The sequence below is a fragment of the Spea bombifrons genome, chromosome 6, assembly GCF_027358695.1.
Source record: "Spea bombifrons isolate aSpeBom1 chromosome 6, aSpeBom1.2.pri, whole genome shotgun sequence".
NCBI lineage: Eukaryota > Metazoa > Chordata > Amphibia > Anura > Pelobatidae > Spea > Spea bombifrons.
In genome coordinates this window covers 22431559-22455546 of record NC_071092.1, presented here as the reverse complement: position 1 = coordinate 22455546, position 23988 = coordinate 22431559, and the positions used below count along the sequence as shown (strand labels likewise).

General features: G+C 39.5%; 2 protein-coding genes across 2 annotated transcripts; both read right to left on the bottom strand.

Annotated features, from left to right (window-relative positions):
* Positions 1–2401: 2401 nt before the first annotated feature.
* Positions 2402–13705, bottom strand: PMM1 (phosphomannomutase 1). Its single transcript, XM_053469117.1, has 9 exons — positions 13484–13705; positions 8290–8407; positions 7732–7808; positions 7203–7294; positions 6527–6626; positions 5055–5130; positions 4471–4586; positions 4054–4057; positions 2402–2961 (listed from the first exon to the last, which is right to left on the bottom strand). The coding sequence occupies exons 1-9, from the start codon at positions 13562–13564 to the stop codon at positions 2843–2845; spliced, it is 783 nt and encodes a 260-aa protein (XP_053325092.1). The 5' UTR covers positions 13565–13705; the 3' UTR covers positions 2402–2842.
* A 3645-nt stretch (positions 13706–17350) lies between these two features.
* Positions 17351–23987, bottom strand: DESI1 (desumoylating isopeptidase 1). The gene is made up of 5 exons (XM_053469102.1): positions 23722–23987; positions 22119–22188; positions 21899–22008; positions 21393–21515; positions 17351–19079 (listed from the first exon to the last, which is right to left on the bottom strand). Exons 1-5 carry the CDS (start codon positions 23832–23834, stop codon positions 18986–18988), a joined length of 510 nt encoding a protein of 169 aa, XP_053325077.1. The 5' UTR covers positions 23835–23987; the 3' UTR covers positions 17351–18985.
* Position 23988: the final 1 nt, after the last annotated feature.

Here is a 23988-nt window from a genome sequence, read left to right as displayed (position 1 = left end):
CCATATTTTCTCAAAGTGAAAAATGATTCCGGCCCGTGCACGTATACAATTTCTGATGAAGTGGCCCACTGCAGAAAAAACTTGGACACCCCTGGGGTAGACAGTGAGAAGGGGGGTAGGGAGAGGGTAGCTAGTGAGAAGGGGGGTAGGGAGAGGGTAGCTGGTGAGAAGGGGCGGTATGGAGAGGGTAGCTGGTGAGAAGGGGCGGTAGGGAGAGGGTAGCTGGTGAGAAGGGGCGATAGGGAGAGGGTAGCTGGTGAGAAGGGGCGGTAGGGAGAGGGTAGCTGGTGAGAAGGGGACGGTAGGGAGAGGGTAGCTGGTGAGAAGGGGACGGTAGGGAGAGGGTAGCTGGTGAGAAGGGGACGGTAGTTAGAGGGTAGCTGGTGAGAAGGGGACGGTAGTTAGAGGGTAGCTAGTGAGAAGGGGACGGTAGTTAGAGGGTAGCTAGTGAGAAGGGGGCAGTAGGGAGAGGGTAGCTAGTGAGAAGGGGCGATAGGGAGAGGGTAGATAGTAAGAAAGTGTGAGAGGGGGTAGATAGTGTGAGAAATGGGGAGAAAGTGGGGATCTGACGGGGGAAAATGGTCCCCCCCCCAGATTTTTAGAGATTCCTACGCCCATGTGTATCGGAGCTTGTGTCTCTCACCGCCTTTTGTGCTGTGACACGCATAGGGTTCCTTTAAAGATGGAAAACATTAATTATATGACATACCAATGTATGTAGCAGTCATTACAACGAGGTTCACCCTTCCCTCTGAGTGTTCCTCAACGTTAACTGGCAGCCTCTTCCCTATCTCCCTTCCTCTGCACACATTAGCTGGGTAGCCCCTTTGCTCACCCAACACCAAAGCCCTATTAGTGCAAATTCTTGGCCATGCTGAGTAGGGCTTACACTGAAGATCCATAGTGCACATTGCTTTAACCCCAGCAGGACTGGAATTTTCTTTTGTGATAAGGTTATTACATCTTTAGACATCGTAGAAGACTATGTGGCTGTTGCTTCATTTATTTCCCCAACACTGAATCATGTTTTTATTGTTTGAAAATAGATGGCTGATGGCAATGAAAGCAAACATTTTGGATTGCTATGACATATTACACAATACATAGTTAACACAATATAACTGCTAAAACTGATTCATATGTACAATATTTATTCCTTTGCATAAAATATAATTCATAGTCCAAAACTACTAGTATCTGCACGTCTATGCAACATTTCAAAATGGCTATATGTAGCTTTAATGTCTTAACCAAGCATTAATTATGGCAGCAAATGATTGTTTAGTGTGTCCACTAACCTATATAAGCAGGCTCATTTTTAAGGATATTCATTAGAAAACAATCATTGATATTAGTAGTTAACAGAATTTGGGTTGTTTATCCGAATATACTGAAGTTGTTGTACAATATTCTGAAGATACTGAAGTTATATTTGGCATTTTGTAAGAGGGAGTGCTGTCACTTTTTATCCTTTAGTAAATGAGTTAGATAAATACAGTCTTTGGTCTGTATCAAGAGGTGTTAGAAAAAGGACAACTCCATCTTTAAGGCAGTATTGCCATAATATGGCTACTAATTAGAATACCGAAGTCCAGGTACATAAAAACACATGGTCACAAAAATACATCATAACTTTACACGTCCTTTTTTCAATATTCCTAATGAAACCCACACTTGCTTTTTTTTTTGAGAATGAATTGGGAAATTAGTGGTTACGGAATAACATTAGTATAATTTTCAAAAATCTTATAACCTAGTGATTTACCCAGCCAAACTCAATGGCTCGTCTTCGGTAATTAGCATATTGCACTTTAAAAAACAAAAAAAAATTCACAGGTCATCCAGATTACTGGGATTGTAAATGTAATGATTGGTGTTAACTTCTATGGAAATCTCCTATTATTAGAGTGTTCGTTAATATTACTGGAAATTGTTATAGTAGCATATCTGGGAACTCTCGGGGCTTGAGCAGGAGTTGCGTTTCAGCTGGGTCACTCTCCTCTTTCTCTGGGACAGGGGAGATGTTTAGCCACACCCACTACTATGGTAATGCTCTGTGGGGCTGGCCCTGCCCCCTTCCATGTAAAACCATGCCCCTTGTTTAGCACCTCCCACTCCGGGTATGCATATTCAGTGTTTTACCAGTACACAGTACTAGATCTATGGGGTAGAGTCTTTCATTCGCCCTGCTTATTACTATACACACGATCACCACGTTCCTGGCTGTTTAGAAATAAACAGGTATTCACTGCCCCATGGAGCATCAGAAAATGACTTGGGGGTCTGTTATACTAATGAAAATTACAGGGACATTACATTCTGGTTTACTGCTGCTTTGTGATATGAATAGATTTACATACAATTTCTGTCATTGAAATGGAGCTTCTCAATAGCAGCGATACCAACTAGTGTATCATTATTTCAGTAGCAAAAAAGTCATAGCATACAAACTAAATCACATATCAGTTACAAGACAGCAGGTTTGGATAAATTGGATTCACACACATATAACAACACACATATAATCTGTTCATTCAATTCCATTAAATCCTGCAAGCTCAGGACTATAGACTAGATTCAGTCTCGCTTGATTCCACGGTTGTAACCTTGTGGGTAATGATGCATCCAGTGTCACAAAATGCAAACACCAAAAAAAATAAATCTAAAGTTAGTTCATGAAGATGGTATTCCAAATGCACCAAGGAGTGACCAGCTTTCCCCACTGAATGCAGAAGATGTTAATTGGAACTTTCAATTCATGTAGGGTAATGTTTTGAAGCAGGAGGGCTTATTAGCTGCTCCATAGTTGCATATCAGAGGAAATCACAACCTGAAGTCAATATCACATTTCATTGTCTCTTTCAGAGAAGAAGATTTCTTTGCACCTCCGTACCGTGTCCTCCGGTGATTCCACAGTGTGTCCTATAGTTCGGGGGTCAGCGTAGATCTCGTAGTCATTTCCTCCCATGAAAAAAGAGTAACATTAAAATTATATATATATTACTGTATTTGTGCCTCCTCCATGCATACTTACAACCGACACTGAGTGATGTATGGGTTTAACTGTTGTACAAATGCTGGACAAGTTAACCTATGGGGATAGCATGGTCTACTGTGTGATAGCATAGTACACCAACCTTTTTATTTGAATAAAACCCCATTGTATGAGAGTGAACAAAGACTGTGAATAAACTCAGAGTAGATCTTTAGGGAAATGTGACATTTGTGGTTATATGATTCTTTAAATAACAAGTATTCATGCAATGTAAGGTTTATTATTTTGAGGCTTGTACCGGTATCTATACATGTTGCAAAATATCAGAGAGGTTTTGCTAGCCTTAGAAAAGGCTCTCTCACAGTATAAGTGAACCGACAACAATTCGGCAAATTGTTCAACACCTCTTTTTTGTTTTTTAAAGGGTTATCTGGAGAGTTGTGGTTTCAATACTTGACTGTGCTATACATTATGAAGGTCCAACCCCAGGGAGCTTCTGCAGCACAAAGCGCTTGGCTAACCCATATACTCATACATGGAAACTCTCTGTGTTTCACTCCGAGACTGCAGGTGAAGCACCGCTTCTCTGGGTCACTAAGGGGAAACTCGCCTTTTTCCTTGCCCACTTGCCTATTAAAAATAGCATTTCCTGCAACCTCCTACATTTTGCAAGGCTGGGTGAGGAGAAGGGTGAGAATATCAGGATGGGAAATTGATCAGATAATGCTGGATCTGAGACATGCTGCCATAGACTTAAATCTCCATGATGTTAACCTTAAGAACCAAGGCTTTTTTTTTTTTTACACTACAATTTTAATTTTTTTTGCTGTCTTTCTTCGACTATTGTTTCCCTCTAATTTAGTGTACGCACAAAATGACAATTTTGGGGGAGCAAGTAGGGCTTTTGAAACCATATTCATATATGTGAAATTTATATGAATACAGATTTTAAAAAACAAAAAACATTTATTCACAGTTATCTAGGTATATAAATGATACACACCCAATATAAACAGGACAAATAAAACACCAAAAATGTATTGCCTTGATTTGGAAACCACCCTATATTCCTATACATTTTTTATCTTAGTTTAGTTTTTCTAAATTGCAATTTTTTTTTTAACCCCCTAACCCTAATTCTCCACTCACTTCAAAATATAAACTTAAAAGTCTATATACAAAAATAACACCTTAGGTTCAAGTTGAGCAATATGGGACTATTTGTATTGATGACATACCAGGTACATCATTGGTTTTGTAAGCACATCTTTTAATGACGTACCTGGCATGTCACTGGTCACGAGGGGGTTAAACTACATATCTCCAAAACAATTACATTGACAGAATAAAAAGGTGCAAGCTATATGTAATGTCAATTAATGTTCTAATGCTAAAAGCTGCCCCCAGCTACAAAAATGAAATCTGTTAATGATGCCGATTAACATTGTGGCGTTCATGGCACAAATGGATCTTACCGGTGATGTTTCATTGCCAAAGAAGTGAATGCTACGAAACTTCTCCTCAGCCAGAACATCTAGACAGTAACGCTTGTCCCATCCTTCTGGGAAAATGTCAAAACTGATCATCCCGCCTAAGAAACCAAGAGAAGTTAGTGAGGAAAAATAAGCAAAGCAGACAGGCACGTGGACCAAAGGAATATATTCACTATATCGGGAGCCGGCAAAAGAGTTTGTACAGGGTTGTGGTTTGAACTCACTGGGTTCATTTGAAGAGGTAACTTTCAATAAATGATACTGTTATACACAGCCAGTTGCATTGGGTGACATTGCAGCGCCTGACATTCCCAGCTATAGTGAATAAAGAAGGGAAGTACGTGAGCATGAAACAAATTAGAGCACGGCAGAGAAAAAGTGTGAAAGTCTATTAAAGCACGGAATAATAGGGAAATAAACAGTAACTGAGCACTGGTGAAATGGAAGGGCAGCGTCAAAACAGAGAGACATACAATGGGTTTGCACGAGAAGCGATGGGGACGAGGGACAAGTAAGAAACAGAAGGCTGATGTAAAGATTCCTGTAAAAGAAACACGAGTGTTTACCTTTGGTAAATCGTAAACCTTTCCCTGCAAATTCTCTCTGTAAAGCTGCCACAAACTTTTCTCTTATTTTCTCCTTCTGTTGAAAGACATAAATATTACTTGTGATTGCTTCTTTGTGAGAGTCTGAGTCTATTTAATTTTCACGTTTATGACGTAAAAAGATGATAAGCAATATTGAGCATTCCAGGAAAAGCCTACATATGTGGGAAAGAAACTCATCCAACGTCACTCTGCAGAAACAACACTTATTACAGGAGTTCTATGCTCCAATACTGGAAATACTTTCACAGGAAAAGCATTTGAAACTTTCGAACACCAATACTCAGAAAGATAACATTGCTTTGACGAGTCCAATGTTATGTTTAGTGTGAACTTATGTTTAATGAGAAGACAGTAGCAATGGTGAAATGTTTAAGAACTTCGGCCATATACTTGAATGGCTCTAGACACCTGAAATTGGGTCTTGCTTGTGTTCATGTTATATTAGGTGCGTTTTTCAGTATAGGAAAATAAGTCCTAGAACTGTCCTGAGAAGCATACAGGCTCTGGCACCGGAGACCCTGCGGCCACAGCTAAGGGTTTATCCACAAGGATTGTGCCCATAATGTTTTAAAAAAATGTCTATTGTATGTAGGCTGGCATAAAAAAACATCAGGTACCATTTCTGTACCGTGTAGGGGTTGATCTTGCAAAAAAAAAGTCGTCCTGCTAATCATATGACCTATGTCTGCTTCTTCATTGCTATAAACTTGCATCATCTAATTTTTTATGTCTTTGCTCCTGTATAGGTTATGCACCTGTACATGTGTTGCACATTAGACTCAGATTAAGACATACATTTGGAGTTACTTAGCTGTTTTTCTGGAAAACAAGGACATTTCTAGCTGTGTTAACTTAATTGCAAAAGGGTTTTCCTAATGACCAATTTGCCTTTTAAACTGAAACTTGGATAAGTTGAACATAACGTGCCACTGGAACACAGGAGTGATGGCTGCTGATAAAGGGCCTCTGTACCCCACTGAAGATATTCCATTAAATTCAGACGTTTCCCACTACGCTGGTCATTTGCAACATCTACGCTGTATTTCTGATCTATTTCATGTTATTTTAATATTAAAATATACTTCTCTTTCAAAAACAAGGACATTTCTGTGACCCCAAACTTTTGTACAATGGTGTATGTTAATGTAAAACAAAGTAGTCAGATAAAGGCCATATGTGGTCCCCTGCTTCTTAGATTCTACTGCTTTGCATATTTCACTTTATGTGATTTGGTCCCAACCTATAGTTCCTATTTGTGTGTTGGAGAACACTGTTGTAAATTTGAGTTGTTTAAGTTTTATGAAACCTTGCATCTAAGGTTGATCTGGTATTCATATTGAGATTGATTTAACATATTATCAATTGTTTTTCCTGTTTTTAAAATGTAACAGACACCAACACGACTGTTCATGCCTATAATGTTAACATACTTTATCTAGTTCAGAGAATTCAATCCTTTCTTCTTGATTGCAGCTGCGCCCGATGGGAGAGATATTTAACGTTCCATTGCGAAATTCAATGAAGGTGCCTCTGTATTAAAATAATAATAATAATAATAATATGGTTTTTCTGGTTAGGAAGTGGTGTATTACAAAAAAAACTTAAAATAAGTATTATTTATCAGAACTGTTTATATTCAGTGATGGCAAAAGCGTCATCAATTATCTGCCATGCAGTTCCGTTTTTCCCAAGCAGGTTCTTTTTCCTAAGCTACTTGGTACTAGAGTTGTTGGAAAGAACTGTGTGTGTGTATATGTGAATCAGTGTGTATTTGATAGATATATATATATATAATATAAAATGTATTTTACGTGTATGTGGCTGTGTGTATATATGTGAATTACTGTGCATGTGAGATATATATAACATGCATTTCACGTGTATGTGACAGTGTGTGCATATGTCAATTGGTTGACGTATGTGAGATACTATATATACAATATACACCTGTGTATGTAATCTCATCTGCTTCATAGCGTGTCCCTGAATAGCAGAAATAAAATGTGCTCACCCTATGTGTATCCTATATATTTAGCAATGGTAAGGTATTTTTCAGAGAGCGATGGGTTCCACGTTTTCTCGGTGGGATGTGACAATGCTACTTACCGTTTTTTGGGTAGTTTAAGCAGCGCTATGTATATGAGGCAGAAGTTAATAAGATCTTGAAGAAGCTCTTCCCCAAGGTGATTTTGTATAGCCTAAAACAGTTTTTTACAATAATCAGTGTTCAGGACATACATAAATGCTGGGTCATTTAACTTTTTATCTATGTCTAGGGACAAATGTGGGAATTTAACAGGTCAAATCTATGGACTGGGAAAACAAGATCTGTAAATTACTTTAAATATGGATGATGTATCACAGCCTGCTCTTACCTCTCATTTCAAGCTTTTTAAAGGCTTGTATCATTTTAAATACATATAAAGTATAATGCTTTTACAACAGGTAAGCTGAAGTATTTTGTAACAAATTATTTGGTTAACATGACACATAGGCTGTTTTTTCAAATGTCATGGTAAGAAGTCCTCTTTAAAGGTTTGCACGACATTGCAATAATACACATTTTTTATGAATGTAAGATTTTGGGGGAATCTAAACAGGTGGATCTCTTTAGAAAAGCACTGATCAGACTCACCTCTCTTGAAAGAAGCTTGCCATCCTTGTACTGAACCGTTCCATTCTCGGCAAACACATAATCAAACTTTTGAACCACTATAAGAGATGACATGAAACATGGAAACATAGTCTGAGAGTTTTGATAAATTCAAGAAAGGTATAAAATGTAATAAAAAGGTGTTTAACTCTGCCTCGCTGCTACATCATGATATGGCATATTTTACAAGAAAACCTCTGCAATGGGAAGCAGCGTATGGAGCCGTGACATTACATCATTATTAAACTGGCACACAAAATGCCAAAATGTTTTGTTAGCCTTTCATAACGTGTAATAAATGCAACTGTTCAACGTATAACTCACTGAGTGAATCTAAGTGATGCATTCCATGACCAATATATATTATTCAGTACGCAAGGCCACACACCCACTTTACTGAAAGTCTTAACAATGAGCCATTTCCTCTTTGTACATAGGGGAGAAGATTGTAGCAGGAACCATCTGGAATTAATTGCCAAATTAATAACACCTCACAGGTGCTGAGCTCATCAGCTTTATAGCTGGTTTAAGGTTACTTACCCTGATCACCTTCTCCAAGCTGTTCTGCAATCTTTGAGTAATCAGAGCCACCGACAACTCCAATCTTCACCCTCTGTCGCAGATCTTGCAGAAACTTGTCCACCTCTGGATCTACCTTCTACAAAAGTAATGGCAAGGAAGAAATAAGGAATACAAGAACTCAAATATGCAAACTACAAAGAGAGGGAGAGAAGTATAATTAATAATGAGTTCATGTGGTGCCTTTTAAATAAAGTAGGTGAGAGAGAAGGCAAGAAAGACTTGTTGCAATAACAGTGCCAAAAGTTCACCAGACTATAAACATATGGTTGAGCAGGTTTATAGCATTGTTTGCTCAGGACATACTCTTTGCCCTTTTGTACCCGTTTCAACACATTGTTATTTACATTTTAATGTCCAGCTAATCACATTCAGGACATAGGATTCTACATACATTCTGTCCACTTAAAGACGTCCAAAACAATTCGAAGAAACCACAAACAGTACACCACGATGGCTGGCTTGGTGGCTCAATGAGTCTCTTGCTAATTGGCCTTCCTTTATTTATACAAGCATTAAGAATTGTTGAAAATTTTGACGGCTTAACTAAAATCTGTGTGCGTAGGTGCCTACAAGACTAATGTGAGTGAAGCATTACATCATATTAAGCACATGTGCAAATGTCTCAATGATAAAGTCATATGCTAGCATCAACAAGTAGCCCTGCACCTTTTCACATAAAAACAGATGCACAACAAAACAAGGTTACAGTACAGAGTGTTTTTCAGGTACTTAGAAATATGTAGCAGGTCAGGAGTCACACCCAGCAAAAGAATAACATACAAAGGTCACGGAGGCTGTAATCATAAAGGAACACACACGATGTTTTGGAAGAAAAACATGCTCAAGGGTAGTTTAAAATGTGTAAACATGTTTATTAAAATATACTTATGGATTCTTTCAAAGAACTTTTTGAAAGTACAAATCTTTATGCTGTTCTTAGTACTAGGGTATGATGCTTGATCGCCGTAACGTAACACAGCTCTGCCAACTCTTCAGCATCTTCGAGTTTGTAATAGATTGGAAACTAGAGAGCAGAAGAAAGTCCTCCAACTTCTCTACTGAAAGAAACGCTGCATTGAACACATTTGTCTATCTCCGTCTCTTTTCATTTCTAGTGTTTACATAAATACAGACACCTTCCACAAAAATGTTGGCTTTGTCGACTGTTGGGAGTTAGAAAGCGAAGCTGGAAAGTCACCACCCCCAACCAAAACTTTCTGTATAGGGCTCATGCATTAAGGAAGTAGGAGACACTTTTCCCTTAAGCATCTATTCATCACCCTGATTTAATTTTGTTTTTAAAATAGCTTGGAAAGATGAAGACAGAAGGAAGAAAAGAAAGGAGTGTGTGTGTGAGGGTCAATTCAACTTAGCATTTCCAGCCCATCAGTCCCTGAGCAATATCTATTTTTGATTTGTTATGGAACGTCAAAGTGTGCCTCGTTAATTCAAGGGGCCCTATGCAGGTTACATGATAGGTGGTCAGCCCAGGGCGTACAGCATATTTCGTTTGGATGACTGTCCTTCTAGCCGAGTGTACCATGTCTTCCATAGTGCAAATAACTTATCTTGTTTACCCATTCTGTGTAAGTAGGCGGGTGAGGTGACTTCTACTTCAGTGGAATACGAGCTGTGTTTAGCGAGAGCCGAGTTAATGATACTATAATATTTGGGTAGTGCTGACCGTCTTGATATTTTAGGTAATCCCCAAGAGTTAAGGGATTCAATTTGAGTAAAACGTAACTATATTGCACAAACCAGAACCATACGATATCTATAACATACAAGCCATGGGGCAAACAAGTTACTAACACCACTATAAATCAGTGGAACGCCAAAACTTTTAGTCCAGTGGACAATCCCCCCACCAAAGGCTCAGTATGTATAGCATTACTTAACTCTAAAACACATCAAGGATTACCCCAGGAAGTACTAGTGAGTGTCCATCACTCTCCGATACGGCTTGTGTTACATGGGGAAAAATTGCTCCTCTACTGGCCCCCAACATTTATGAACCAAAATAAAAAGAGTTAAACTTGATGTTTGCCTTATCCATCTATCTAAAAAAAAAAAAAAGAATAAGGAGAACTTTTTTTTTATACCTCTTGTCAAAGATGCAGAAGAAAAATTACAATTGAAAGGGGACATATACTTTGATTCTTTAATACGATGTTGTATATGTTGTATATGTTGTATAGTAATGTAATGTTGAACAAGAGAAAAGTTGATTTTTTTCACATTGTTCCAATTAACTTTGCTTACCTGCAGCCCTAGGGGTAACAACTGTAGTCACAATGTTGTTACTTTTCAAACTCAAACTTCACACTAATCTAATTCTTTATGTTAATGCTAATTAAGTCCTACTTATGATAGAGTCCCTGTCTCTATAGGACCATCATTTGTCATAGCGTCCCTGTGGGTGACATATTTTATAGCTTACCACAGAGGCAGTATAATAAGGCCTTAGTGTGTTTTCCTATTAAATTGGACTAAAATAACAGCTCTAAAAACACAAAAAGTATATATAGTTGTATCAAAGATTGTATTTTGCAGAAACGTCTTGAAACAAAAAAAAAATCGACACTTCATTCTCAGACTGTTTTAGGTGATACTTGTATTAGAAAATGTGAAGGGGCTCCAAAAAAAGTGCAACCAATAATCTGGACAATATGGTATTAATAACAGACTAGATACCGGGAAAAACAAGTTATTAACACCACATTAAACTAGTGGAAGGCTGGCAAATCTCTCACCAGGAGATAAGCTCAGCAATATAGTACCGCTGTACTCCAAGGCACATAATGGGTGTCCCCATTTAAGTGGCACAAAAGCAAACTTTGTTGTAGATAAGCAAAGATGGTTACATTTTCTTTGGTTGTTAAAAGCAGTCATGCAAACAATATGTTTTTTTTTTTTATTTAGCAGTGACCTAAATTTAGGACATTATTATAGCAAATCTCAGTCCAGGGGACAAAAACCTGTCGGAGGGCCCGGTAATACAGCATTGCGCAATTGTTTGCTATCACAATAACATAAGGAAGCCATAAAAAGTCAAGCATTGTGTAATTCTTGCTTTATGCAAAAATGCTGAATGTGTAGAAAACAGAGTCAAGCATATAAGAAGCAAAAGATTTTATTTTGCTCAAGTAGAAACAGCAAAACAGGGCCTGTTTCAACCAAAATATAAAAATAACTGCTTTAGATCACACCCGTAGACAAAAGCCTTGTAGCAGCGTGCAAAATAGCTAAGCTCTCAGCAATGTTTCATGCTTAATGATCCACCAGTGTCATCATCTAAATAACTCCATCTGTCTACATAGGATGACTTGTTAATTCTTCTACTGTCCAATGCATCTACAGAAAGGCCACTTCAGCAACATGGCTGCTCACACGGCCCTTGTGGTTTCATATTAAAACGCCTGCACTTTATCAGATATGCTAAGTGTTCCTTTGTATTTATTGCAAGCAAATGCATAGAGGGATTGCTTGCTTTGCTCTGCCTTCACGTAGGTGCACTGTCCCTTCCCTGGAACTGCAAGATCTGCAGCACCCTGGGGAGATCCCCACTATCACAAGCGTGTGCATGCACATTTGCTACTCCTGTTGACTTCAATAGGGGCAGTTTCCTCAACACTGATTGGCTGCAGTGGACATTCCTAGACAGTCCCTGCAACATTAGAAGAGTAAAACATGCATATTAAAGTACTTTCTAAGTGTTGGGAGTGAGTTTAATTCTCCAGGAGAAGAGTTTTAATGCACCCACCTAGGCACAGTCTTCCATAGCGTAACTGAGATGGTTGGGGAGATCATATTGTAATAGTAATGCAATAGTAATAATTGAATAGTGGCACACTGGGGGGCCTGATCACTCAAGAGGATGTTTTGCCAGAGCGTCTAGCGTAAGCAAGGCATTTGGGCAGCATTTACATAATGAATGGGATGTCTTTGCTCCTCTTACTGGTTTTCTTTTTGTGAAGGATGTGTTTTGGAGAGGGCTGTATAGTGCAAAGTTGTAAAAACAAAGTCACCGAATAGTTTTGGGTCACTTGGTTGGGCTTGCCCCACAGGATGATCGTGTTTAGCCCTCCCCTGGTTTTATCCTACACAGACAACAAAAGAGATTAAACACACAGACTTGGAATTAAACGTAAGGTGAGAAGTCCTTGAGAGTACTTGCAGGGTGATTATAGCTATTTTGGGAGCTTGCTATATAGCGCTAATCATAATTAGTGTCCAATTTTGGAATGTATTAAGTCTGTACATTATCACGCTTTATACGTTGAGACAAAAGTTAGCTTTTAAGCTCTCAGGAGCAGGACATTCCCATTGTTTGCTATTTGTTTCTCTTCTCACACATACCGATAGTTGGTCAACTAAACAGTTAACAAAAACACTTTTTGTTGCATACTCAAACCCAAAATAAAATAGACACAAATACCGTACTATACTTTAAGTTTTCATGTGATTACTACACTTCTATACAGGACCGCTTTGCTTTCAAAGCCAGCACCTCTGCTTGAGCAGACAAATTTTGGCACGAATAACTTAGCAGTTAAGGCACGGGTTTATTTGGAGAAGAGATTACAGACTACAGCTAAGAACGAGATCCAGCTATGAGGACCATATATCTTTTGTGATTATATAACCACTACATATATATATTTTGAAAAAACAAATAATATTTATGTGGTGGATCAGCTAAGGAGCCATCTCCTTTCATACTTAACTGTATTTCATCATATAATGAGTAAAAGTGTGGCAGGGAAAGCAAATATTTTCTCTCAAAACATAAAAAATTATTAAAACTAAAAAACAAAAAATTGCCCAAACATTCAACCTCAATCAGGGACTGGCTCTCATTTCCTGATGAAAACCTGACTTGGTCAATGATCCTAAATGTTTATTCTGGTTTTTTTACAAAAATACATTAATTAATATATGAAATCGAAAACAAATATATAAACAAAGTTAGAAATTAGCGCAAAAATATTTTTAAATTAAGAATAAGCAGATCTACTTACATGTAGTAAATTTATATGCGATTTGACCACAAGCAAAATTGTAAAAGTATAATTTGCAAGTACAGCATTCTCAGTGAGTTTGGATAAAAATGTTAGTATAAGGTTTAAGAGGTAGCATTGTTGTTGCCTACCTGACGTGCCGGGGTTAAGGTCCCATCCACATCAAACAGACACAGAACGTCCCTGTGTTTTGAGAGCTCTCTCTCTGCCATGGTGTCCCCATATGCAGAGGCTGCTGCATGTGCAATGAATGGAAATTGGGCGTATAGGAGGCTGGTACAGAGGAGGAGGGAGGTGTGCTGTGTCTCTAGCCAATCACACGGTTGCAGCCAGGTCAGCTGGTTCTGGTAAACAAGACACTGTGCACGTATCATAGATCCCTTCCTGTGTGCATGTTACAGCCACACATGGCCAACTAGGTTGAAGGTCACTGTGCAGACAGAACTCTGACCTATCTGACCTTTCAGGCACATTACACACATGCAGATAATACCGGCTGCTACATGGAGAGCACATGGACTCATGATTCAGAGATGGAAAGAGGAAGAAATCCATCAACGATCTGCCTCATAGAAAAAGAAGCAGTTATTTGAAACAGCCTTAAAGTAGAAGTGAGGATTATATATACATTGAAAACATGAAGACTAAATAAGCGATCGGACCGTTAACACAGAGTGTCAGAGGGGGATAGAAGCGTTGTTTACATTTACTTGCCTCACTTCACCAGCATTCAGGTTTCACCTTACTGCAGCATCTCACCAAGACATCTCTTTGAGGATACACTGAATATGACTCCTCCCAAAGGTGGAAAAGTGAAATTTGAGACGGATGTTGCTTTTCTCTGATGTACACAAAGGTCACAGAAATAGTAAAGGAGAAAATAAACAAGACCTTGTAAATGTTTTGTAGGATCGAGCGGTCTAGTTTTGTATTAAGAAGAGAGAATGGAGTTTTAAGTTGGTAGCAGTCAAGTTGCTGCTGGGGGAAAAAGAGCAACTCACTAAATAATTGAATACTTATATCTTAGAAAATTTTGCTTGCAACCCGACTCGCCATCTCAGTGTTCAATAACCCTTAAATTGCATACAAAGGTAAATCAAAAGCTTGCAAATCAGCCCATCTCATCACTAATACTATTTTAAATACATTAGACTTGTGCATTTGTTTTCACTTTTTTTTGTGAAACGAGAGCGATCTCTGATGAAAACAGACGAAAACGACTTGCAAAAGTGCTGAAATTCATCGCTACACGTAGCCAGTGCCATAGCAAGCTGGTTTGGCTCTTTTTGATGAGCATACCTGGGAACTTCTGGGCTCCGGCTACCTGGAGCCTTCCGTTGCGGGACGAGGCCAGGACTGCCCACTGACATTGGTTGGAAAAGGGAAAATGGGCGGGGAGCGGGGCGTGTCAAGACCCCGCGACCCGGAGAGTTCCCAGGTACGTTGAGGAGGTATGGTAAGAGGGAATGTGTATAGGAGAGATAGGTAGAAATAGCAAAAAAACAAAACAGGGGGGTGGTCTCAATAATGGTTATGGCTGTGGTTGATGGGTCCATGTTTTTGGGAGTCTTTACTTTTTTCACCCTGTCCAATCAGCATTTACAAGGAGAAGGAACAAGCATTAGATATGTAAGGGTGCTGACGCCATTTTAACTTGTCAGTAGCAGCAGATACAGGCTGATAAGCATTGGCGTGTGAGACAGCGACAGCTTAGCAGAGAGTATTCTCCAGTCCTGCTCCAAACACATTTTCAGAAAGAGTATATAGAAAAAGTCATAAAAGGTGCAGAAAAAGGATCCAGTCTTAATGTGCAGTCATTTATCATGGTGGTTATTTGTACAATCGCTTTAATAAATATATATATATATATATATATATATATATATATATATAAAAACATAGCTGGTAGCGACTCCAACTCATTAAATCAGGCTAGCCCAGAGGGCAGCTATTTACTTGCCCCTTTGCCAGCCCACACCTGATGGACAACTGCCCCCCCCATGAGGGTCAGAGTGAGATAGAGATCTGGTTTATCAGTTACCACATGGCCACATCACAATGCACTGAAGATGAGACAAGAGAGATAGCCAAAGGGTGAGCTAAGGTAGAAGGGTGGTCCCACCTCTATACCATCCCCCAACAAAATTCCTCTCAAATAGGACACATCAAATGTATGCCTGGGGAAGTTAAACCCAGCAGTGCGACCGGCTACTTTTCAATCTAAGTCATTGTCCCAGAATCAGATCACACAAGACTGATGGGACTGTTCTGGGCAATTAAGGACACATGGTCACCCCAATGAGAGTATAGGTGGATTATGCAGAGGGACAGTTTCATCCACTCATAACCAATCGTAAGAAATACCTTTAGTGGAAAAAAACCCAAACATGTTTTGTGTTTTGCTGCTACGTAGTCTTAACCCCTTCAATCCCAGGGGTTTTTGGTACCTCAAAGCCCAGAGCAATTTTGCCATTTTTGGGGTATGTCGGTTCAGCGATTATTCACTTTTCCTGTGAATAGTGTACCCATATAAACTATATATTGTTTTTTCAAGGAGAGATAGAGCTTTCGTCTGATACCATAGTTGGATGATTAGCTGAAATTTTAGAATGAGAAATTTAGTAAAAACTAGCGAAGATTAGAAAAATAAACTAATTTTTTTTTTACATTTTCCCTCTGAATCCTCACAAAATTAGGTAAAGTGATGGAAAATCCGCTCCAATTTTATTAATTCAGGTGTCCTGATTTCAGAAATACCAAATTTATATAGATTTTCCAGACTTTCCCAGCACCAGGGAGCATACTATAAGGTGTACAATTTTGTATAATTTTTATGCCTATGGCTTAACGGGTTTGGGGGTTGTGAACGGGGGCAGAAGGGTTATACCGGCTAGATGTTATGCTAGGGCAATGGGAAGTAAGGTTTTTTTAATAATTTTTTTATTATCTTTTTTATATATTTTTTTTAATTAAAATTTTTTTAATTTTTTATATATTATTTTTACACAGAAATGGTTAGAGGTCCTCCTAGGGACCTCCTGAACATGCCAGTGATGTCACAATGACATCACAGCTCATATTATAATTTTTTTTGTATTATTTATATTATTATTTTAATGATTTTTTTAATATTATTTTTTTAAATGAATTAACTTTTTTTTTTTTCTGCTTTTCTCTTACAGGACGGGAGGGGGAGTGAGAGAGATGGTTTCTCACTCCCCTCCCCGCGATCCCCCTGCACCGATCACACTGTCCTCACAGACCTGCATAGAGATCGAAGCGTCTCTGTGCCTCATCGGAGGGCAGGATATCCCCGCAGGGGATATCCTGTCGTCCGATGACCTTCCGGGTTACGTCAGCAGCGACGCAACCCGGAAGGGAATGCCCGATCGCGCGATTGCAACTGCGCGATCGGGCACTTTCAACCGTAACAGCTTACCGGCTTTCATGCCGGTAGCTGTTACGGGAGATCGGGCAGCAGAAAGCCGGCGATGCCGGCTTCTGCTGCCAGGGGGGAGTCCAGGCTGTCAAACGTACCAGGACGTCCATAGGGGTTTCTTTGTGGGCGTTTTTTGGACGTCCCGGTACGTCTATAGGGGAATGAAGGGGTTAAGAAGCCCGTCTGGTTTGCCTAGAGCAGTGTGTTTTGTGTTTTTGGCATGGTTTTGCAGCTGACAGGAATAGCCTCTTATTAACCATGGAGACCAAATGTGACAAATAGGATATCTAAAATTTGACGATTATGAATGACACAAGCTCCTGCCTAGCACTATTGAAAATGCACACACTTGCATGAATAAAGTATATGAATTTTACAAAGTTCCACCCTCTATGCATCATTTCTAACCAGGATGGACATAGGATGTTTTTTATTTTAAGTTGAGGTTCCAGAAAAGTTGTTTTAAGATGAAAATAAGATGTTTACATACAGATAGAGATGGGACTATGATCCTGATCTAAGGTCAGATACGCAGTACCCAGATAACAATTGGTCTACATAGTCTTTCATCAACTATATTACAAACATTAACAAGATACAGTACAGTGAACAGTACAGAACATAGTTAAACATGTCATCACTGTGTATTATGTATTTTACAAAGCACCTCAGTAACACAATGAGAAGAAATGTAAGGATCACAGGACGGTGAAAACAAAACAATAATGAGAAGGAAATAAGATTTTTTACTTTATATCAATACTAAATTGGAGGTATACGGCAAGTAGAAAATGCTGTAGGTTGAGTCAATGTAAAGTTAGTACTGCCTGTATTTAATCTTCTAATACACAGCAAAACTATGCTGTGGGCCATTGTAGAAAGCGAGGACTGGCACGGATATTATATATGGCAAAGTGCAAAATAAATGTGTTAAACCTACGTACTTGGACAAAAATCAATAATGTTCTGTTTGAGAGAAACAGATCAATAGTGTTACAATCCCTAAGCAAACAATTGGCAGTTGATGCTTTCCACATTGCATCAGAAGTGACAGCAATATTCTGAAAGGATCCATAAATTCAAAGTGCAGGCAGCCTTAATACAATCAATGGAAGAGATGTGCGCCAAGCTTAAATCAGATCTTTCCAAGAACTTGAACTGTTAAGAGCGCTGTTTTGAAAGGCGGTGATGTAATAACAGGCAAATGTTTAATCTCTAGCAACCCCCTTGCACATCAGCAGTGGTACATTCTGGACATTTATCATGGGTCTGTAGGGGACAAGGGTCATTTTTGGCTTTTAATGAAAGTCTGACATAGATAGAGGAGCCATGGAAACCAGTAATGATCACATTCTGTTATCAGTACTACCACTTGTTGCAACAAAGGGTGGATGGATTTAGAAGAATTTTTTTTTTTTTGTTTTTTTTTTTACAAGGTAGATGGGTGTGTTAAGAATGAAAATTTAAATCATGTAATGCACAGAGGCACAACAGTATGAGATATGTTGGTGTATATTATACATCAGCGTTAAATGCATACCTCATGTAAAGGCACATTTACATTCTAGTTGCTTCTAATGACAAAGGCATGCCCTGCGCGCTTTCAAAACATAAACATGGGATGTAAGTTGAAAATAGGTAGGAATAAGATGTGCAGCCAATGAGCTAATCAGGTAGGGTATATCAGAAAATAACACACAGGCGTGTATGGGTAGGGGTACTATTAACCCATGCCTCGTGCAGCACCCAAACAAATAGTGGCAGTCTAGGCCTGTGCCGCATTCGCTTTGTGTAAATCCAGCCCTGCTTGATTACCGGTGGTGACAACGGGACAAAAAGATTTTTGGATCTTTCTGCCCCTTACGTTTTACCAAGGAACCCTAAGCTTATGGCATCGTTCAGACATCAACTGCTCAAAAACTTTGCTTGGTTCAAGCAAAAAATAATAAAACCATTTTAAGTGTAGTGTATTTAACAAATACATTTTAAAGAACATGCTTTCTTAAATAAAATTGAGACTCATAACCTTTTGAATATTATGAAATATAAAAATATGAATGTTGTCAATATGGCCCCATACAGTGTGATCTTCTTGTAACGGAATTAAATAATTAACAGTTATGGTTAGCAACAGAAAAGAGGTTAGGTTAAAAAGCAGGGCAACAGCCATGCTGAATTGGAGGCTTCAGCCCAGTTAGCTTGGTCCATTATGTCTGTTAAAATTGTTCCCTCCGGGTGGCTGGATTTGAACAGAATCCAAGATAGGACGGAGGACTTGTCCAAATGGGCTAGAACGATAGAGAAGTAGAAATTATCTAGATTAAAACGCAAGATAGCATAATGAAACACAATTTTCTCCAGATAAGTGCAAAGGAATACTTCAGAAAGTGCTTCCCACCTTCAGTTCCTAATTGCCCCCCCACTCTCTGTCAAGACCAAAACATTCCAATCAGCTACCGAAGTCTTTCTGACTGACCCATTTTTGTGATCTTAAACAAGGAACTAGGAAACAATGAAATGAACAGTTATTACATCCCACATCAAGGCCATTATATGTACTTGTCTGTAAAATGTGAGAACACAGATACAGGCAGAATAGACACACACACACACACACACACATTATATATATATATATATAAAAAAAATCTAGGTATATGTCAAAATGAAGAAACAACAACTACATTCTTGTGGATAACTGGGTAGAAACCTATACAAAACATACACACCACTCTAACCACAGGCTGGCACAGAGGTTTTGCCCCATCATCATGCACATTGCGTTAATGTCATTGTTTTTTTTGGGGGGGGGGGTTAAATAAGGCAGACAAAAAGAAGGAGTAAGGAAAGCAAAATGATAGGAGGAAAAGATAGATAAGAAAAATAGGATTCACACAAGCTGGAAGACATGTTTAATAAGTCTAGGAGGGAAAGCAGGATAAAGTTAATAGCATTCATTAAGGGAAGGGCAGAAAAGCAAACACTACGACAGGTAAGATAACATGATTTGTACATTGATGTATTTAACAAGGGCACTGTCCTATACCTGACCAAGGGAAGCCCCCCTCCCAAAGCTTTCCATGTGTTCCATACAGTGTGTCCTCACTGTGAACATGACTTTATATCCCAACACCCTCTGCATCCAAAGGTGGCAGTTCCAGGGAGTACAACTAGATTGGCCAGTGTCTGTTTAACACAGACCTCTCTAGTGAAATCTTCCCAACTGGCATTGTGAGCTGCAACCCATCTTGGTGTAGGGTTGGCCCCTTTTGCCAAGTTGTTTAATGGACACTCATTGAGAGGTGTTTCCTGGGATATCTTTGGGGAATGATCAGGTTGTGGCCACGATAGCTAAAATGTTTGGTGTAGTACACAGAAGGGAAATAAGAGAAAGACAAGGAAGAAAAGGAAGAAAAGAGAATAAAGAGAGGGAAGGGAGAATGGAAGAATAGATGAGAGATAAAAGGAGAGGAGACAAAGTGAAGAAAGGTTAAAAATGATAGGAGAAAGAAAGGAGTGACAAGACAGGAGAAAGAGGGAAAGTGAAGAACAAAGGATCAGAGATAAGAGAAAAGGTGGAAGAAAAAAAAAAGGGAGGTGAAAACCCTGTAACTAGCACACAGTGTGTATGCATTTTGGACCCCCCCCCCCCACAGAAAAACAGGCCTGCAAAATCTGGTAATGCTTGTAGTGTTCCAGACAGAGCCGATCACCATGTTTCCACAAGATGTGCACTGACTTGATGGTCCTCAGTCTGCAAATCTCCAGTACAAGCACAGCCTCGATATTGCAGCTGAACCTTCCTCCCACAGATTACCCTAAGAATGCACAACACATCTGTCATGATTAACTCATATGATGTAGTGGATGCATGGAAGGGTAACCCAGCAGAGGTTAATTTTTTTGTTTAAGCATTCCATGAGTTAATCTGAGGTTGATTTAAATGAGTTTCTTTGTGCATGCCCTCTGTATTTGTGTCATCTTCCCAAAGGACCCCTGTGGTGATTCATGGCCTAATAGATAAGGATCCTTAGTTATAGGAATTCCATTCCTATCTTAAGTGGAGGGGTTTCCATCACCTTTACCCCAACATAACTTATTGGCACATCAAAGATGGGAACCAATTCTTGGGGAAGGTGTCATATAATTGCCCATGTGATCAGAGGGGCCTTTCTTGCAAAAGAGTCTGATTTAGGGGCAATGCAGCGACCTCAAAAGCAGAACTCCATGATATACTCTGATCATCATAAGAAAACATATGGACTTAAGGAGTTCCCACAGGCCTACTTATTGGAGACACTCGTGAGCGAGGGTCCTGTGTTTAAGTCCCATTGTTTTTAAGAACTGTTTGCGGTTTTATTTTTCTTTTGTATGTCTTGTTTTTTTTTTTAAATTGCGGCACTGTGTAATCTTTGTCTTTTTGTTATTAAAATATTCATAATCCAAGTCTGTTTTTGGGCTCTAGTATCGATATCCACAAACCCTAAGAGAGGATCACGTTACCATATTGTTATTAAGTTCTACAGGACTGGTGGCAGTGCGAATGACAGAGTTTTATATCTGCACATCACGTTGCAACCTGGAAAGGAGAAGGTACTTACGTGGACAAGACTTCAGAAGGTAGCTCTGTGATATATGAAGGAATTTTCTTCCCTGTCAAAAACTGGGCTACTTCATTGCTGAACGTGTTGCAGTTGTGATCAAACAGGTTATAGGCCACCCCACTGTGGGAAAACAAGGTAATGCATCCACCTTAGCATACAGTAGTTTCAAGATACTATTTATCTTTGTTTTTCTGAATTTCCAAATCAGAAAAAAGTTCCTTGTTAATATCTTTATAAATAGCATGAATTACTTATAAATAACAGTACATAATGAAAAATTGATTTATTGGCTTTGTGTTATGCCAGTTAAAGCTTCACTGGATTAATCATCTAGTATGTTAATGCTTTCATATACAAAAAAAAAGCACAAATAATCTTGGAGCATTGCAGAAGAGAACTACATAAAAGTGTACACCAGACACGTCTATTTTTATTCTAGGCTCATTCTATAAAACAGCTGCCGTTATTAGTGTTTTACATATAAAAGTTCCTCCAGATCTCACCTGAACCCAGATTCTCCAAGAGAGGATAAGTACTCCAAGAAGATTTCTTCGGTCACTTCTGTATTCCCAAGATCCACTACAGTGTCTGGCTCACCTAGCATTGTGCCCCCCTAAAACACATGCAAGTAAAAAGGGCTAGGCACATACGTATTTAGGTATGAATATAGACCTGACCTGGACAGGCGTGTGACACCTTTCCATATGACAATTTAGCACTTACAGGTACACAGCTTGTAATTCCACCACCGCCATAGAAGAATTCTTCCTCAAACACAACAATGGAGGTGTGCCTGTAACAAAATGAATTAAAGGTTTGTGAAAAACTGAATATTATTGGACTTTTTAAACAGGTCTTTACAGGGCCGGCCCAAGACATAATGCCGCCTGGGGCGAAGTTTAAAATGCCCCCCCCCCCAATTATCTACCCCCTTGTACTTACCTTTCAGCAGTCCTGCGCAAAGTCTCCCTGCTCGGTCTTGGCGCCGGCTTGTAACACTGAGCACCGGAAATTACGTCATCTTCTGGCGCTCAGCATTACAAGCCGGCATCGAGACCGAGCTAGAGGGCTCGCAGAGGAGAGAGGGGCGCCAAGTGGGTACTGACAACTTGGTAAGCGAAAGCCACTCGGTGCCCTCTCTCTCCTCCGCTTTAAAAAAAAAAAAAAAAAATTAATTGGGGCAGCACTTCAAAAGTGCCGCCTGTAGCAATTGCCCCACTCTGCTCCATGGTAGGGCCGGCCCTGGGTCTTTAACGTGTAAAATGCGTTCTTTGGGCGACTCGAACATGCAAGGATTAGTGAAGTAAACTGTAAACACAGTACAACGTGCCAGCTCACTGAGTGTAAGGATGGAAAGCTCATTGTGCCAAGACATCAATCGATGAAGCAGTGGTATACTTTACAGATATATACTACATATTTTTGTAAATCAAAAAACAGGGTAAAATAAAGCAATTATCATATTTGCTTATTAGATTTAGTAAATCTTTTTTTTGTGTTCCTTTGCTGGCATTTTTTTTTCTTAATATAAAACATATGATACAAATGCCCAAAGACACACATATATAGCAAATGCAACTTAATTAACTTACCAGATTCCTTCCAATTGTTTCCCTATGGACGAAAAAAAATATAATGAGATATTATAGAATTTGACGGTATCGCCTATAAATACGCGGCAATCCGAGAGCATGAGCGACACCACAGCAGTGATTGGAAATGGACAGACATGGAGGAGCCCGTTATCAATGCAGCTCCTTGATTACAGTTTTAAGGTGAGGGGGCTAGTCTAGTCAGAATAGGGCTTGTTAATTACTTTCATTATCTTAGAGGGCCAGGGAATATAATATCACCCAAGGTGTTAGGAGGGAAATATTAGTTTTTAGTCAAACAATAAGTAAAATGCATGATTTCAAATGGAGTTATTGCTTTCCCTTCAGAACGGAGAACGTTTCCCGCCCGTCTTACCTACCAATGTCGGTCTCTGATATTTATTTGTAACTGTCGCGCATATAGAGATACGCCGGATAATTTACGGATAGGGCGGATGGGTAGAGAGCATCCCAAGTGCCCAGAGCACTCCCACAAGAATGTCACCCTACCAACCCCAGCCGGTCACAGAACGCTCAGGAAGCATTCATCGCGTGTATATTCCACGGACCTTGCAAGACAGTAAGTGCTCGATAATCAATTTACCACCTCTGCTGGAATATCGCGTAGGGGTCCCTGCGAGCAGGCTAGGCCGATTACTTCCAACAACATAAAACGGCGCATCTACGCATCCTCATAATCAACAAAGGCAGCATTAGCCTTTGAGCACATAGACAAAAACGGTTTTCGAACCTTACCGAGCATAACGGGACTAAGCCTCCGGGCTAACCCGCGAGAGAGATCGTACACATACAAGCGAACCGGATGAGGTCCCTGAGGTTTCTCCATTGCCACCGTGCAAAGTCACCGAGATCTGCTAAACGCAGCTTGACAGCCCGGCAACACTTAACGCTGTCAGCTGCTCCAGTTACGCCCGCTGCGGGGAGACTGGCCAATCAGCGCTAGTATCTTCGTCGGAGACACGCCAACCAGGGAACAACAA